The 14,009-nt window shown below is 36.6% G+C and overlaps 2 protein-coding genes across 2 annotated transcripts in view; both read right to left on the minus strand.

Annotated features, from left to right (window-relative positions):
• Positions 1–1,133: 1,133 nt before the first annotated feature.
• LOC131975913 (steroid 21-hydroxylase) lies at positions 1,134–10,285 on the minus strand. Its single transcript, XM_059338736.1, has 12 exons — positions 10,165–10,285; positions 8,788–8,976; positions 8,595–8,684; positions 7,140–7,294; positions 5,548–5,643; positions 4,518–4,628; positions 4,333–4,419; positions 3,962–4,045; positions 3,139–3,252; positions 2,872–3,038; positions 1,622–1,725; positions 1,134–1,535 (listed from the first exon to the last, which is right to left on the minus strand). Exons 1-12 carry the CDS (start codon positions 10,283–10,285, stop codon positions 1,282–1,284), a joined length of 1,572 nt encoding a protein of 523 aa, XP_059194719.1. The 3' UTR covers positions 1,134–1,281.
• A 1,961-nt stretch (positions 10,286–12,246) lies between these two features.
• The window catches only part of tnxba (tenascin XBa), an 11,806-nt gene continuing 10,043 nt past the window's right edge, over positions 12,247–14,009 (minus strand). Inside the window, exons 14-15 of the mRNA XM_059339925.1 lie at positions 13,795–13,958; positions 12,247–12,755 (exon numbers count right to left, since the gene is read on the minus strand). Of these exons, the coding sequence (XP_059195908.1) occupies positions 12,657–12,755; positions 13,795–13,958 (263 nt within the window). The 3' untranslated portion in view covers positions 12,247–12,656. The remainder of the gene's footprint in view (positions 12,756–13,794; positions 13,959–14,009) is intronic.

Consider the following 14,009-nt stretch of genomic DNA (forward strand, 5'->3'; position numbering starts at 1 on the left):
ATGTGTGTAAATGCAGAAACTTGTACAAGAAGTGCCTCAGCAGCTGAACTGAACATTTTCCACAGGAGGGAAGTTATTTCAGTTTCAGTAGTATATTCTGTGTTTGTCCACTGGGTGGTGCTGTCACTCTTATATGGCTGATATTCTACTTTCACTGCAGTATTTGAGCAGTTTCAGTTTAAGTAACTTAAACAAACCCTGGGTTGATTAATGTTTTCATTCCCCCTGAACACAGTTCATTTGTTCAAACTTTCCTTCTGACGGCTCCTCACTTTCTGTTTCTGGTATGGAGAAATGATCACCTCATTGACCATTCCTGTAATTCCTGTAATTCCTGTAATTCCCTCCACTGGTGATGTTAAGGCTCATTATATCTGCATATATAACTTTAATGCTGTTTGCTTCGGTCTCATTTGGGTTAAGACTTGTTATTATGAGATAACTGAGTTGATCATTTCAATATAGAGTTATGAACCCATTACAACCCATTTAATTTTATTTTATATTGTTACTATTTATTTATTTATTATTACACATTATATACTATATACTGTACTATTATTACAATTATATACCATCTACTCACTATAGCATTGTTGCCATCATATCATCAGTATAATTACCATCATCTTGCCATCCTACCAACTGATCTTCTTTTTTATTAACTTCTTAAGTGTTCTTGTTCTATTCTGTGTTTTTTTCTATTGTTGTTTTTATTTATGCTACCTCAGTATCTTATTCTATTGTATTCTATTGTATTTTATTGTACTTGAATACCGGACTGCTGTGACAACCAAATTCTATCTATCTATCTATCTATCTATCTATCTATCTATCTATCTATCTATCTATCTATCTATCCATCTATCCATCTATCCATCCATCCATCCATCTATCTATTACAAGACTGTTTTAACCCATTGAAGCCTGGAAAGCAGATACGTCGTTTTGTAGTATTTGTTTAAGCTCTCAAATACTTGTTGAATTTCATTTCTATCTGCTACAGAGGCTGAAAAATCTATTATTTAGTAGAAGCGTTGACACTTCTGTTGAATTTCCAGAAAAACTTCAGGTTTTAGGGGGTTATTTTAAAATAGGCCAGAGGTTTTACAGGCAGTTTTAGGCGTCAATGGGTTAATCAGGATGTCCAATGCTACAGCCAAAAAGAAGTATTGATGAGAAACTTTGACATGAAGGTTCTGTACTTATTTTTACATGCAAAAAAAGTAGTTTTCACACAAACGCTCAATATTTAAGCAACAAATAAGCAGTACAGCCTGTTCAGAGATTGGTGCCGGGTCTTGGACGTGCTACCACTGTGAAGGACTTGACCTTGAGTACAACACTAGCTACTCCCCTCAGGTCGGGCAGCGAGGCCTCGCCCTCCGGACGGAGGAACTGGAAGTCTCTCAGCAAGTAGGCAGTGAACAGAAAGAGCTCCATTTTGGCGACAGACTCCCCCAAGCAGAGCCGGGCCCCCCCTCCGAAAGGGATCAGGGCCCGGGTGGAGCCTCCTCCTCCCTCCAGGAAGCGCTCTGAAAGAGAGAAAGAGTAGCTACTTTATTTGAGATCTGCTGAGCCGAGTAAAAGGAAGCAATTCACCTCAGAGTCAGAGCTCTACCTGGTCTGAAGCTGTATGGGTCGGTCCACACTGTGGGGTCATGGTGAGCCCCATACAGATTAGGAATGATGACTGTGTTCTGAGGGATGAAGTAACCTGCAATGCTAAACACACGTAGGAATTATACATTTGTTATAATGCAAAGAAAAATAGTGTTAGTGTTTAAACAAGAGGCCTTTGTGTACAGCAGTAGTTCTCAACCTTTTTGAGTCGTGACCCCCAATTTAACATGCATGTTGTCCGCGACCCCCACTCACTGACCACAATCTCACACGCACAGTTCAGATCACCCAAAAAAGAAACAAAATGACCAAAAAAAGGGAAAAAAAATGAACACAAAAGACACAAATTGACTACAAAATGATAAAAAAAAGACACAAAATGACCAAAAAAGACAAAATGACCAGAAAAGACCCAAAATGACCAAAAAAGACCCAAAATGACCCAAAAAAGAAACAAAATTATCCAAAAAAAACACAAAATGACTAAAAAAAGACACAAAATGACCAAAAAAAGGAAACAAAATGATAAAAAAAAGACACAAATTGACCACAAAATGATAAAAAAAAGACACAAAATGACCAAAAAAGACAAAATGACCAGAAAAGATACAAAATGACCAAAAAAGACCCAAAATGACCCAAAAAAGAAACAAAATTATCCAAAAAAAAACACAAAATGACTAAAAAAAGACACAAAATGACCAAAAAAGGCACAAATTGACCACAAAATTATCGAAAAAAGACACAAAATGACCAAAAAAGACACAAAATGATCAAAAAAAGACACAAAATGACCACAAAATGATCAAAAAAGACACAAAATGACCAAAATAACACACAAAATGACAAAAAAGACATTAAGTGACCAAAAAGACTAAAACACATTAACACATGAACACTTTAACACAGTGGAGACAGAGCTGACTTCCAAAATGATTTGGCGACCCCCAGAAATCATCTCGCGACCCCAATTGGGGTCCCGACCCCAAGGTTGAGAATAGCTGGTGTACACTATAGTCGCTGACTCATCACAAGAGGAACTATTGATGTCAATACTGCAACATACTTAATCTACAGTATATAACCATTATATTGTAGTTTGTGCATAGTTGGTCGGTTTGGCTGGTTTATTCATTCATCACTTTGTTGGTTTGGAGGAAGCAAGATTTTTTTCAAATTATCCCAATAATTCAGAACCACAAATCTTCTAATTCTTTCTCTTTGACTGCATATTGTGGTCCAGCTGACCTGCTGTCTCTGATGGCTCTGTGTGGAACCGCCAGCGGGGCGACCGGTCTGAGTCTGAGCACCTCGCTGATCAGAGCGCTCAGGACAGGAAGTCTGTGTCTGTCGCTGTATTTGGGGTATCGACCCTCTAACACGGTGCACAACTCCTCATACACTTTGGTCTGCACCTGGAGATCAAAGCAGCAGAGTAGAGAGACACTGAGATAAACTTCAGAGTGTGTAACTCTGCAGCGTGTTCTGTTGTGTTTTATGGAAAGAGATGCCTGCCTCTGGTCTGTGCAGCAGGAAGGCCACAGTCCAGTTCAGCCAGGCTGCAGTGGTCTCTGTCCCCCCGATGAGGAGGTCCACGGTGGCCATGTGGACATGAACATCTGTCAGGAGCTGAAGGACATGAAGACATGTCATTTATAGTTAAAAAAAATAATAATAATAAATAAATAAATAAATATACACTACTGGTGAAAAGTTTTAGAACACAGCAACTTTTCCAGAATTTAATTGAAAATGATGCAGTTTAATGTCTCAGTGTACTCTGAAATGAATGCACATTTGCAACATTTAAAATTCTTTATTGAGCATGATAGTTTTTTGAAAGTAAAAAAAGATTCAAAATCACATTTTATGTTGGACTAAAGGACTAAAAAAAGACACAAAATGACAAAAAAAGACACCAAAAGACACAAAATGACCAAAAAAAGACACAAAATAACCAAAAAAAAAGACACAAAATGACTTACAAAGACATGAAAATAATTCAAAAATGGACAAAATAGCCCAAGACTCCATAGAGTTAAGTTGTTAACCCATTTCTTGTTCCCTGAAAAAGGCCTACTTGTATAATTCTGAAATGTACATTATTTTCCAGTTTTGGTTAAGCTTACCTTTTTTTATTTACCTCTGGCAGTTCACCACTTACCTTTGGACCCTTTCAAGCTGTTCATTTGACTTGAACTGCTTGAATTTCAATAAAAAACTGGAAAAATTGGGGTGTTCTAAAACTTTTGACCGGTAGTGTATATATATATAAGTTAATTTAAAGAAGTAAACATTTTAAATTGATCTCCACTGGTAAATGACGACTATTACTTACAACTCCATCTTGTGTGTTGGGATGTTTGTCGAGGCCCTGAAGGAGGAATCCTGTGATAGCATCCTTGTTTTTTTTGTCTTGTAACTGCTCAGATAACAAAGCAACAATCAGAAAATAACAGAGCTTTTCTGGATGAATACCCAAAGAGAACTTGGATTTAAAATTTGTTTATGATGTGAATTTATGAGATGATTACTCAAACTTGCTCTTTCTTTGCACTATAATAGCATATCCGAGTAGCTATTTTCATATTCAGCATTAGTAGATAACATCTCGTTTAACAGTCATAACTTCCTGATTTGACCAGTGTGATTTTGACACTTTTTGACAGATTTTTAACATTTATTTATTCAGCATTTGTTTTTACTCACCTTGTAGTTGTTGAGATGTTTTTTTATGAGTTCATCTCTTTTAGCCACCTCTTTCAGGAGACGGGCAAACACAGGATTGGGTAATTTCTTTGGGAGAACAAATAACATAACGTGTGAAATCTCTTTTAAAAGATGTTTGTTAGTCTTCTTGTGGCCTTTAGTTGAGATAGTGAACCTTTACTGACTCGGAGCAGCGGGAAGGAGTCCAGGGCAGAAATCCAGGAGGAGCCCCACAGAGCAACGATCTCATTCAGACAGCTGTGCAGCTGCTGCAGCTCCACAGAACTCTTATCATACTGGAAAACAGAGATTTATATTTGCATATATCCTTCAGATGCAATGCACCGTCAAGTAACAGAATAGTACATAATGAATTAACTTACACTACTGGTCAAAAGTTTTAGAACACGCCAACTTTTCCAGAATTTAATTGAAAATTATGCAGTTTAATGTCTCAGTGTACGCTGAAATTAATGCACATTTGCAACATTTAAAATTCTTTATTGAGCATGATAGTGTTTTGAAAGTAAAAAAAAAAGATTCAAAATCACATTTTATGTTGGACTAAAGGACTAAAAAAAGATATAAAATGACCAAAAAAAGACACAAAATGACAAAAAAAAGACACCAAAAGACACAAAATGACTAAAAAAGACACAAAATGACAAAAAAAAGACACAAAATGACAAAAAGACACCAAAAGACACAAAATGACCAAAAAAAAAGACACAAAATGACAAAAAAAAGACACCAAAAGACACAAAATGACTAAAAAAAGACACAAAATGACAAAAAAAGACACCAAAAGACACAAAATGACTAAAAAAATGACACAAAATGACCAAAAAAGACACAAAATGACTTACAAAGACATGAAAAGAATTCAAAAATGGACAAAATAGCCCAAGACTCCATAGAGTTAAGTTGTTAACCCATTTCTTGTTCCCTGAAAAAGGCCTACTTGTATAATTCTGAAATGTACATTATTTTCCAGTTTTGGTTAAGCTTACCTTTTTTTATTTACCTCTGGCAGTTCACCACTTACCTTTGGACCCTTTCAAGCTGTTCATTTGACTTGAACTGCTTGAATTTCAATAAAAATCTGGAAAAATTGGGGTGTTCTAAAACTTTTGACCGGTAGTGTACGTAATGCAAGCTTGTAAAAGAAACAACATAGACAGTTTCTGTCTGAACTGAGCTAAGGCAGATACTCACTTCTTTTCCAAAAGCCAAAGTGGTGATAACATTACTGGCTGCCACTGTGAAATCCTCAGAGAGATCTACAGCTCTGCCTTGATAGTCCATCAGAACCTAAACAGGGAACAAACCAGGCTTTATCTCTGGAAATACCCCAACATTTGGATCTCTGCTATCACAGAACAGGCCATTATGTTCTCCAGATAAGGCCCTATAATAATCCTCTGGTGTGCAGTGTGTTCTTCATGTATCTGTACACTGCAAAAAAGCCAACTTGTATTTTTTGGCCTAAAACAGTGATTTAAGTTGGTAAAACTTAAATATAAATTATTGACATTAAGGGCAATAATGTAAGTTAGCACAACAAAGGAAGCCAGTTGTCTGCTCAAAAACAAGTTGGTGAGTTGTTGTTACTTATATCTTTAAGTTGGGGTTCACAACAAGGGACAATAGTTCTGATAACTCTTATTTCTTTGTTGGGAAATGCGGGAAAGCGGTGAAATTCGGTCACTAGCGAAAGCTAGCGGCTAACTGATGCTAGCTGCTAACTGATGCTAGCAGCTAACTGATGCTAGCGGCTAACTGATGCTAGCTGCTAACTGATGCTAGCGGCTAACTGAAGCTAGCGGCTACCTGATGCTAGCTGCTAACTGATGCTAGCTGCTAACTGATGCTAGCAGCTAACTGATGCTAGCGGCTAACTGATGCTAGCTGCTAACTGATGCTAGCGGCTAACTGATGCTAGCTGCTAACTGATGCTAGCGGCTAACTGATGCTAGCGGCTAATTGATGCTAGCTGCTAACTGATGCTAGCGGCTAACTGATGCTAGCGGCTAATGATGCTAGCGGCTAACTGATGCTAGCTGCTAACTGATGCTAGCTGCTAACTGATGCTAGCGGCTAACTGATGCTAGCTGCTAACTGATGCTAGCGGCTGACTGATGTTAGCGGCTAACTGATGCTAGCTGCTAACTGATGCTAGCGACTAACTGATGTTAGCGGCTAACTGATGCTAGCGGCTAACTGATGCTAGCTGCTAACTGATGCTAGCGGCTAACTGATGCTAGCGGCTAACTGATGCTAGCTGCTAACTGATGCTAGCGGCTAACTGATGCTAGCTGCTAACTGATGCTAGCTGCTAACTGATGCTAGCGGCTAACTGATGCTGGCGGCTAACTGAAGCTAGCGGCTAACTGATGCTAGCGGCGCTGCTTGTTACAGCTACAAGAGTAGCCATTAGCGTATAAATGCTAACTCAAAATTGTGGTCGCAACATTAGCTGACATTTCATAGCGGTGTTACAATCTGGGGGAGCGGCTAACTGACGCTAGCGGCTAACTGATGCTAGCGGCTAACTGATGCTGGCGGCTAACTGATGCTAGCGGCTAACTGATGCTAGCGGCGCTGCTTGTTACAGCTACAAGAGTAGCCATTAGCGTATCAATGCTAACTCAAAATTGTGGTCACAACATTAGCTGACATTTCATAGCGGCGTTACAATCGTAAACAAAAATTAAAATATTTAGTTTAACTGTCCAACTTAAAATTTTATCGAAGTTTGTTGCCTTGACATTTTGAGTTGACCCAACTTTTCTTTTTTTGCAGCGTACCTCTCTCAGACGCAGCGCCTGCCTCTCGATCACATCGTGCAGCGACTGCTGGCAGCAGCGCTGCAGAGCGCCGTGGACGAGGCGGCGATGGGCCCGCCACTCCTCGTTATAGTCCCCCAGAGAGATGGTGTGCCCCCCCCCAGACACAATATCACCTGGTGCAGGTAAGGAGAGGTCATCAGGACATATAGTTTAATTCTCATTATCATGCACATCTTACAAGAAGAAAGAATGATTTACATATTCCTTTCTGTAGGACTTCTGTTGCCAAATTCTCATTTGTTTATCAAGGTGCAGTGGAACGACATAAAACATCTAACAGAATCATGTTCCTCTTTAAATACTTTTAAATTTTTGTGTCTACTTTTAAATTTTGTGTCTATTTTTTGTTATTTTGTGTCTTTAGGTGTCTTTTTTTTGTCATTTTGTGTCTTTTTTTGGTCATTTTGTGTCTTTTTTTTGTCATTTTGTGTCTTTTTTTAGTCCTTTTGTCCAACATAAAATGTGTTTTTGAATCTTTTTTTTACTTTCAAAACACTATCATGCTCAATAAAGAATTTTAAATGTTGCAAATGTGCATTAATTTCAGAGTACACTGAGACATTAAACTGCATAATTTTCAACTAAATTCTGGAAAAGTTGGTGTGTTCTAAAACTTTTGACCAGTAGTGTATGTTATGGAGATGCAAACAAAAATTCTCATTTGTTTATCAAGGTGCAGTGGAATGACATAAAACATCTAAAAGAATCATGTTCCTCTTTAAATACTTTTAAGACCAAACTCAAAAAATCCCTATAGATGTTCTACACCTTTGTATTTGTTTTGTTTAAATTTTGTTTGTTTGTTTTTTATTAGACACAATATCACCTGGTGCAAGTAAGGAGCAAGGTTATAATAGTTTTGGATTTTTCATTAGTTTTAGTTTTAATTTCGTTGTCAATTTTTGTTTTCAAATTCAGTTAGTTTTAGTTAGTTTTTAGAGTGAGTTTGCTAGTTTTAATTAGTTTTAATTTTTTTTGAAAATGCTTAGTTTTAGTTTAGTTTTTATTAGTTTTAGTGTTAGTTTTAGTTTTTTGTAATGAGGTATTTGTTTCGGTGCAAGATTCAATAAGGTCACAATAAATCTCAGCCCCAATAAGTTTATTAAGTCATAAAACCAGATAAATGAAAAAGGTTTGATATCAACCAAAAATATGAAAAAAAAAAGACATTTTCACTATAATTTTAGTTAGTTTTAGTTAGTTTTCTAACCACACAATACAGTTTCAGTTAGTTATCATTTTTTTTAAAAACTCTCTTTATTTTTATTTCAGTTAACGAAAATGTTTTTTCAATTCTAGTTTTCGTTATTTTGTTAGTTTTCGTTAACTATAATAACCTTGGTAAGGAGAGGTCATAAGGACATAATAATAAATATGTATTCTGTTACTGCAAAAGAAGTTAGAGTTGTTTACCTGTATATGAAACTGGTCTCCCAGCAAAATCTGACCATTTTTTCACCAGTGCTTCTCGTATGACTTCACTACTATTAAGTACCACCATGGCTGAAAAAACACAACACACTTTTGTATTAAAAACGTTTGTTATAAGTCAGAATGTGATATGATACAATGTGCCAAATGCATCAATCTGAAATGGGATGATTACTTGTGTTTCCACATTTCAGGCGGTAGATGTTTCCGTACCGCTGAGCCAGAGAGGTCAGGTGGATCGGCAGGTGTTCATGTGTCAGCTCCAACAAGTTTCCAATGAGGAAACGACTAGGAGGACCTGGGAGGGAAGGAGACACGGAGTAGGGAAGGAACTGGTAGAGGTACTGCAGCAGCCCAGAGTCAACTAAGAGAAAAAGCAAAGGTAAAACCAAGAGAGAATTAACTTATCATCAAGTAATCAAGTTCAGTGGTGTTCTAGCTGTCATTAACCCATAAGAACCTATGGTGACACCCGTGTAACAAACACTTTAAATCTTCTAGAATCTCCCATATTCAGCTTTATGCTTCACCTGAACTCATTAAACCCCCAAGTGACGCATATTTCCTGGACAAATTAAAGTCACAATTATGATATATACACTACCGGTCAAAAGTTTTAGAACACCCCAATTTTTCCAGTTTTCTATTGAAATTCAAGCAGTTCAAGTCAAATGAACAGCTTGAAAGGGTCCAAAGGTAAGTGGTGAACTGCCAGAGGTAAATAAAAAAAGGTAAGCTTAACCAAAACTGGAAAATAATGTACATTTCAGAATTATACAAGTAGGCCTTTTTCAGGGAACAAGAAATGGGTTAACAACTTAACTCTATGGAGTCTTGGGCTATTTTGTCAATTTTTGAATTCTTTTCATGTCTTTGTAAGTCATTTTGTGTCTTTTTTTGTCATTTTGTGTCTATTTTTAGTCATTTTGTGTCTTTTTTTAGTCCTTTAGTCCAACATAAAATGTGATTTTGAATCACTATCATGCTCAATAAAGAATTTTAAATGTTGCAAATGTGCATTAATTTACATTGTATAGAGTACATTGAAACATTAAACTGCATAATTTTCAATTAAATTCTGGAAAAGTTAATGCACATTTGCAACATTTAAAATTCTTTATTGAGCATGATAGTGATTCAAAATCACATTTTATGTTGGACTAAAGGACTAAAAAAAGACACAAAATGACCAAAAAAGACACCAAAAGACACAAAATGACACAAAATGACTTACAAAGACATGAAAAGAATTAAAAAATGGACAAAATAGCCCAAGACTCCATAGAGTTAAGTTGTTAACCCATTTCTTGTTCCCTGAAAAAGGCCTACTTGTATAATTCTGAAATGTACATTATTTTTCAGTTTTGGTTAAGCTTACCTTTTTTTATTTACCTCTGGCAGTTCACCACTTACCTTTGGACCCTTTCAAGCTGTTCATTTGACTTGAACTGCTTGAATTTCAATAAAAAATTGAAAAATTGGGGTGTTCTAAAACTTTTGAACGGTAGTGTACATGTAAAGGCAACAAATAGACAACGACCTGTAGACTTACTTCTCTTGTGGCCTTCCTGTACATTTCTTTCTCTCTGTCCAGAAATGTTGATCAGCACCATCAACAGCAGCACAACTAGGAACACTGCTCCCACAGTGATCACTGGTATTTCTGTTGCCATTTTGTGTTTTCTTGCTGGTGTCTTGCTGCAGAAAGGCTGTCAGCACACCACTAGCCCCATTTATAGTCACATCATCAGTCTGTTAGCCCATTGGCTTCATTCATTGTTGGTGTTTCTCTAAAATCAAGGACATCTAAACATTTTGTAAGTCTACGTATCTGATAAAGAGATGAATGCAACAACAGAGTGATAAACATGGCCATGACTTGCTGAATGGCTCGATAAGGCTTCCCAGCTGACGCAAGGCCTTCTCTGCTGGCCTAACATAACCAGAGGTTAATTTAATTTTTCATTTTCTTTCCCTAAATATCTAAAAGTATTCATATTCTCCTCATGTCATATTATGCTCCTTCCAGTGCTGTTGTTTTTAGGTTAGAGTTTTTATCCAATCAGAATTCAGCTATCTCATGTTGCCAGGCTGTATGAAATCTGCCCGGGCCTTCAGAATCAACAATGCGGGCGTCTGTTCACTGTAAGTGAACGGGCAAATACAGTTGATAGATAGTTGCGATAGCCAATCAGATCACGAGTTGTGTCAGTAAGGCCCTCTAGCTCAGCTGTTCTCAACCTTGGGGTCGGGACCCCAATTGGGGTCACGAGATGATTTCTGGGGGTCGCCAAATCATTTTGGAAGTCAGCTCTGTCTCCACTGTGTTAAAGTGTTCATGTGTTTTAGTCTTTTTGGTCATTTCATGTCTTTTTTTGGTCATTTTGTGTGGGTTTTTTTTTTTTCATTTTGTGTCTTTTTTGGTCATTTCATGTCTTTTTTTGGTCATTTTGTGTGGGTTTTTTTTTTTTCATTTTGTGTCTTTTTTGGTCATTTTGTGTCTTTTTGGTCATTTTGTGGTCAATTTGTGCATTTTTTGGTCATTTTGTTTCCTTTTTTGGTCATTTTGTGTCTTTTTTGGTCAATTTGTGTCTTTTTTTGGTCAATTTGTGTCTTTTTTTGGTCATTTTGTGTCTTTTCTGGTCATTTTCTGGCTTTTTTTGGTAATTTTATGTCTTTTTTGATCATTTTGTGGTCAATTTGTGTCTTTTTTGGTCATTTTGGTTCCGTTTTTTGGTCATTTTGTTTCTTTTTTGGGTGATCTGAACTGTGCATGATTCTGTTCAGTGAGCGGGGGTCGCGGACAACATGCATGTTAAATTGGGGGTCGCGACTCAAAAAGGTTGAGAACTACTGCTCTAGCTCATAGACATATATACATATATATATATATATATATATATATATATATATATATGTATATATGTATGTCTATGCTCTAGCTGGCCTCACGTTGAATGTGACATTTCCGCGTCCTGTGATTGGATATAATATATATATATATATATATAATATTATGGATACTTACTAGTTTGAGCCACGGCAGTGCAGACCAACAGAGTCACCCCCGGTCGGGACTGTTAACGGTATGTAAATAATCTGGCGCGTTGGCGCAGCTGTGTGGTTGTACTCACAGCAACAGGTCACATATACGTCACGTTTTGACATGAAAACGTTTTTTCACAAAGAGACTTGTTTATTGTGTCGCTGTCGCCAAAGTATGGCCGTCTTGTTAGTGTCTTTCTGATATTAAACTGCAATTTTGCAATTTATTGTACAATCTTGTTAAAGCTTGCATATTCTTTGTGGACTCATTTAATAAAACTTTTTGGAAAGATAATTTTAAAGACCCTTTTATTTTTAAGTTTTGACAGTAGCATATTAGATATGTTTTAATTGCTGATGCGCCGGATAATAGCCCATTTTGTAAACAACTGAGGTGATGCAATGCCTAGTAGTGCTTCAGTGTGTTTCTAACTACTCTCCAGTCCTGGTGTTATAAATGCTGACATAATGAAAGGTATTTATTGACTAAGTTGGACATCACTGAAGGCCTAAGTGTGAAATGCACCGCCCGCCATTGCTGAAGTTGGTGAAGTTGTTTGTCTTGTATCTCAGAGAATGAAGAAACTTTTTTTGCGTCAAAAGAGTTGGTTGTTTTAATTCAGTTCACCAAAAAACGACACATCAGACCCACATTAGCCACATTTATTCCAATGGAGTGAGACAGTGCATATTCAATTACAGTAGTAGTGGGTGGCATACCATGATGGAGCACAAGAAGATATTAGAGTCAGAACATAACTGTTGGAATGGACGGGTCAGGCAGAACAGTAGAACAGGATACAAAAAGTTGCAATAAAAACTTTTAGACTGATTAGAAAAAAAGGTTGCACATTGAATCAAATGTACTGATAGTTATCGCTATCAAAACCACTGTACATGCAATTTCAGTTGGAAAGTGATATGCAGCAACTGTGAGATCCACCGTCTTCTGGATTTCTGGATCTTTAACTCTCGTTAGTCGATGAAGACCGATGATTCTTAGCCGTGAGTTGCAGGAGAGAATCTGGACGGTCTGAACTTCATCTCAGTGAAAGCGATGGAGACGTCTTTACCTTTCCAGTCTATCCAGACGACTCCCTGTTAGAAAGGAAACATACATTGATAATATTTGGTTAGTTTGCTGTATCATAGAAGACAAAGTGTTTATTTATCTATTTTTATTTATTTATTTTCTTCTTTTTTTTCTTCTATATGATCTGTACAGAAAACTGATTAAGACTCAACGGAGAGCTTTTTCCCTTTTCTCTTACTTTTAATAGAATTTGACTTTAATTTTTAATATTATATGTTTTTCGTTGTTTGTTGTCCTTTGTCCTTTCCTGGACACAGACACATACACAAGTCCAGGAGAGGACAAAGGACAACAAACAATGAGAAACGCTAATAATTAAAATATAATTATAAGTGTGTCTGCGTGTGTCTGTGACTTGTATTATAAATATTATCATATTATTATTATTATTATTATTAGTGTTTCTCATTGCTTGCTGCCATTTCCTGGACTTGTATTATTATTATTATTATTATTATTATTGTTATTCTTATAATTATTATTATTATTATTATTAGCGTTTCTCATTGCTTGCTGCCATTTCCTGGACTTGTATTATTATTATTACTATTGTTATTATTATTATTATTATTATTATTATTAGCGATTCTCACCGTCTGCCGTCCTGTCTGTGTGTGTATCTGTCTGTTACCACGTGTGTGTGTGTGTGTGTGTGTGTGTGGTTGTGTGTCTGTTACTTGTAATATAATATTATCATAGTATTTTAATTATTATTATTAATATTATTTTTACTTTATTTTTTTATTTTATTTTTTATATTAGTGTTTCTCATTGTGTGCTGCCATTTCCTGGACTTGTATTATTATTATTATTATTATTATTATTATTATTATTATTATTATTATTATTATTATTATTATTATTATTAGCGTTTCTCAGAGACAAAGTGTGTAAAGTGTATCTATTCTGGTAGAGACTGTCATGGATGGGTTACTATATTACTACACAGGCCCTCAAAGAGGCACTTTCTCCCGACTAATGAAGATAAACAAAACAAGCACAAAGAGATCCAGCATGTCTGGGCCCATTGTCTCATAATCCTACCTGGTTATTACTGTTAATGCCATAAAGACCATTAAGGTTGGTCTTGTAGCAGTTCTTGTACCACCAGCCTCCCATGTAGGCTCTTGCACAGTGGATCCCCAGAGGATCAGGGTCCTTGTCCCGGGTGGAGAATGGGCGTCCATTATGGTACCTCATGGAGTCGCCTGGCAGGGAAATAGTGACATTCAGGTGTGAATTGTCAGGCATTTAATAGA

The sequence above is a fragment of the Centropristis striata genome, chromosome 8 (genome assembly GCF_030273125.1).
Source record: "Centropristis striata isolate RG_2023a ecotype Rhode Island chromosome 8, C.striata_1.0, whole genome shotgun sequence".
NCBI lineage: Eukaryota > Metazoa > Chordata > Actinopteri > Perciformes > Serranidae > Centropristis > Centropristis striata.

Coding starts and splice junctions, on each gene's coding strand:
- LOC131975913 (XM_059338736.1), bottom strand. CDS start 10,285: ATGGCAACAGAAATACCAGTGATCACTGTGGGAGCAGTGTTCCTAGTT. Junction 5,644..7,139: donor AGGCGCTGCGTCTGAGAGAG/GTACGCTGCAAA, acceptor TTCCCTGTTTAG/GTTCTGATGGACTATCAAGG. Junction 3,253..3,961: donor CCAACACACAAGATGGAGTT/GTAAGTAATAGT, acceptor CATGTCCTTCAG/CTCCTGACAGATGTTCATGT.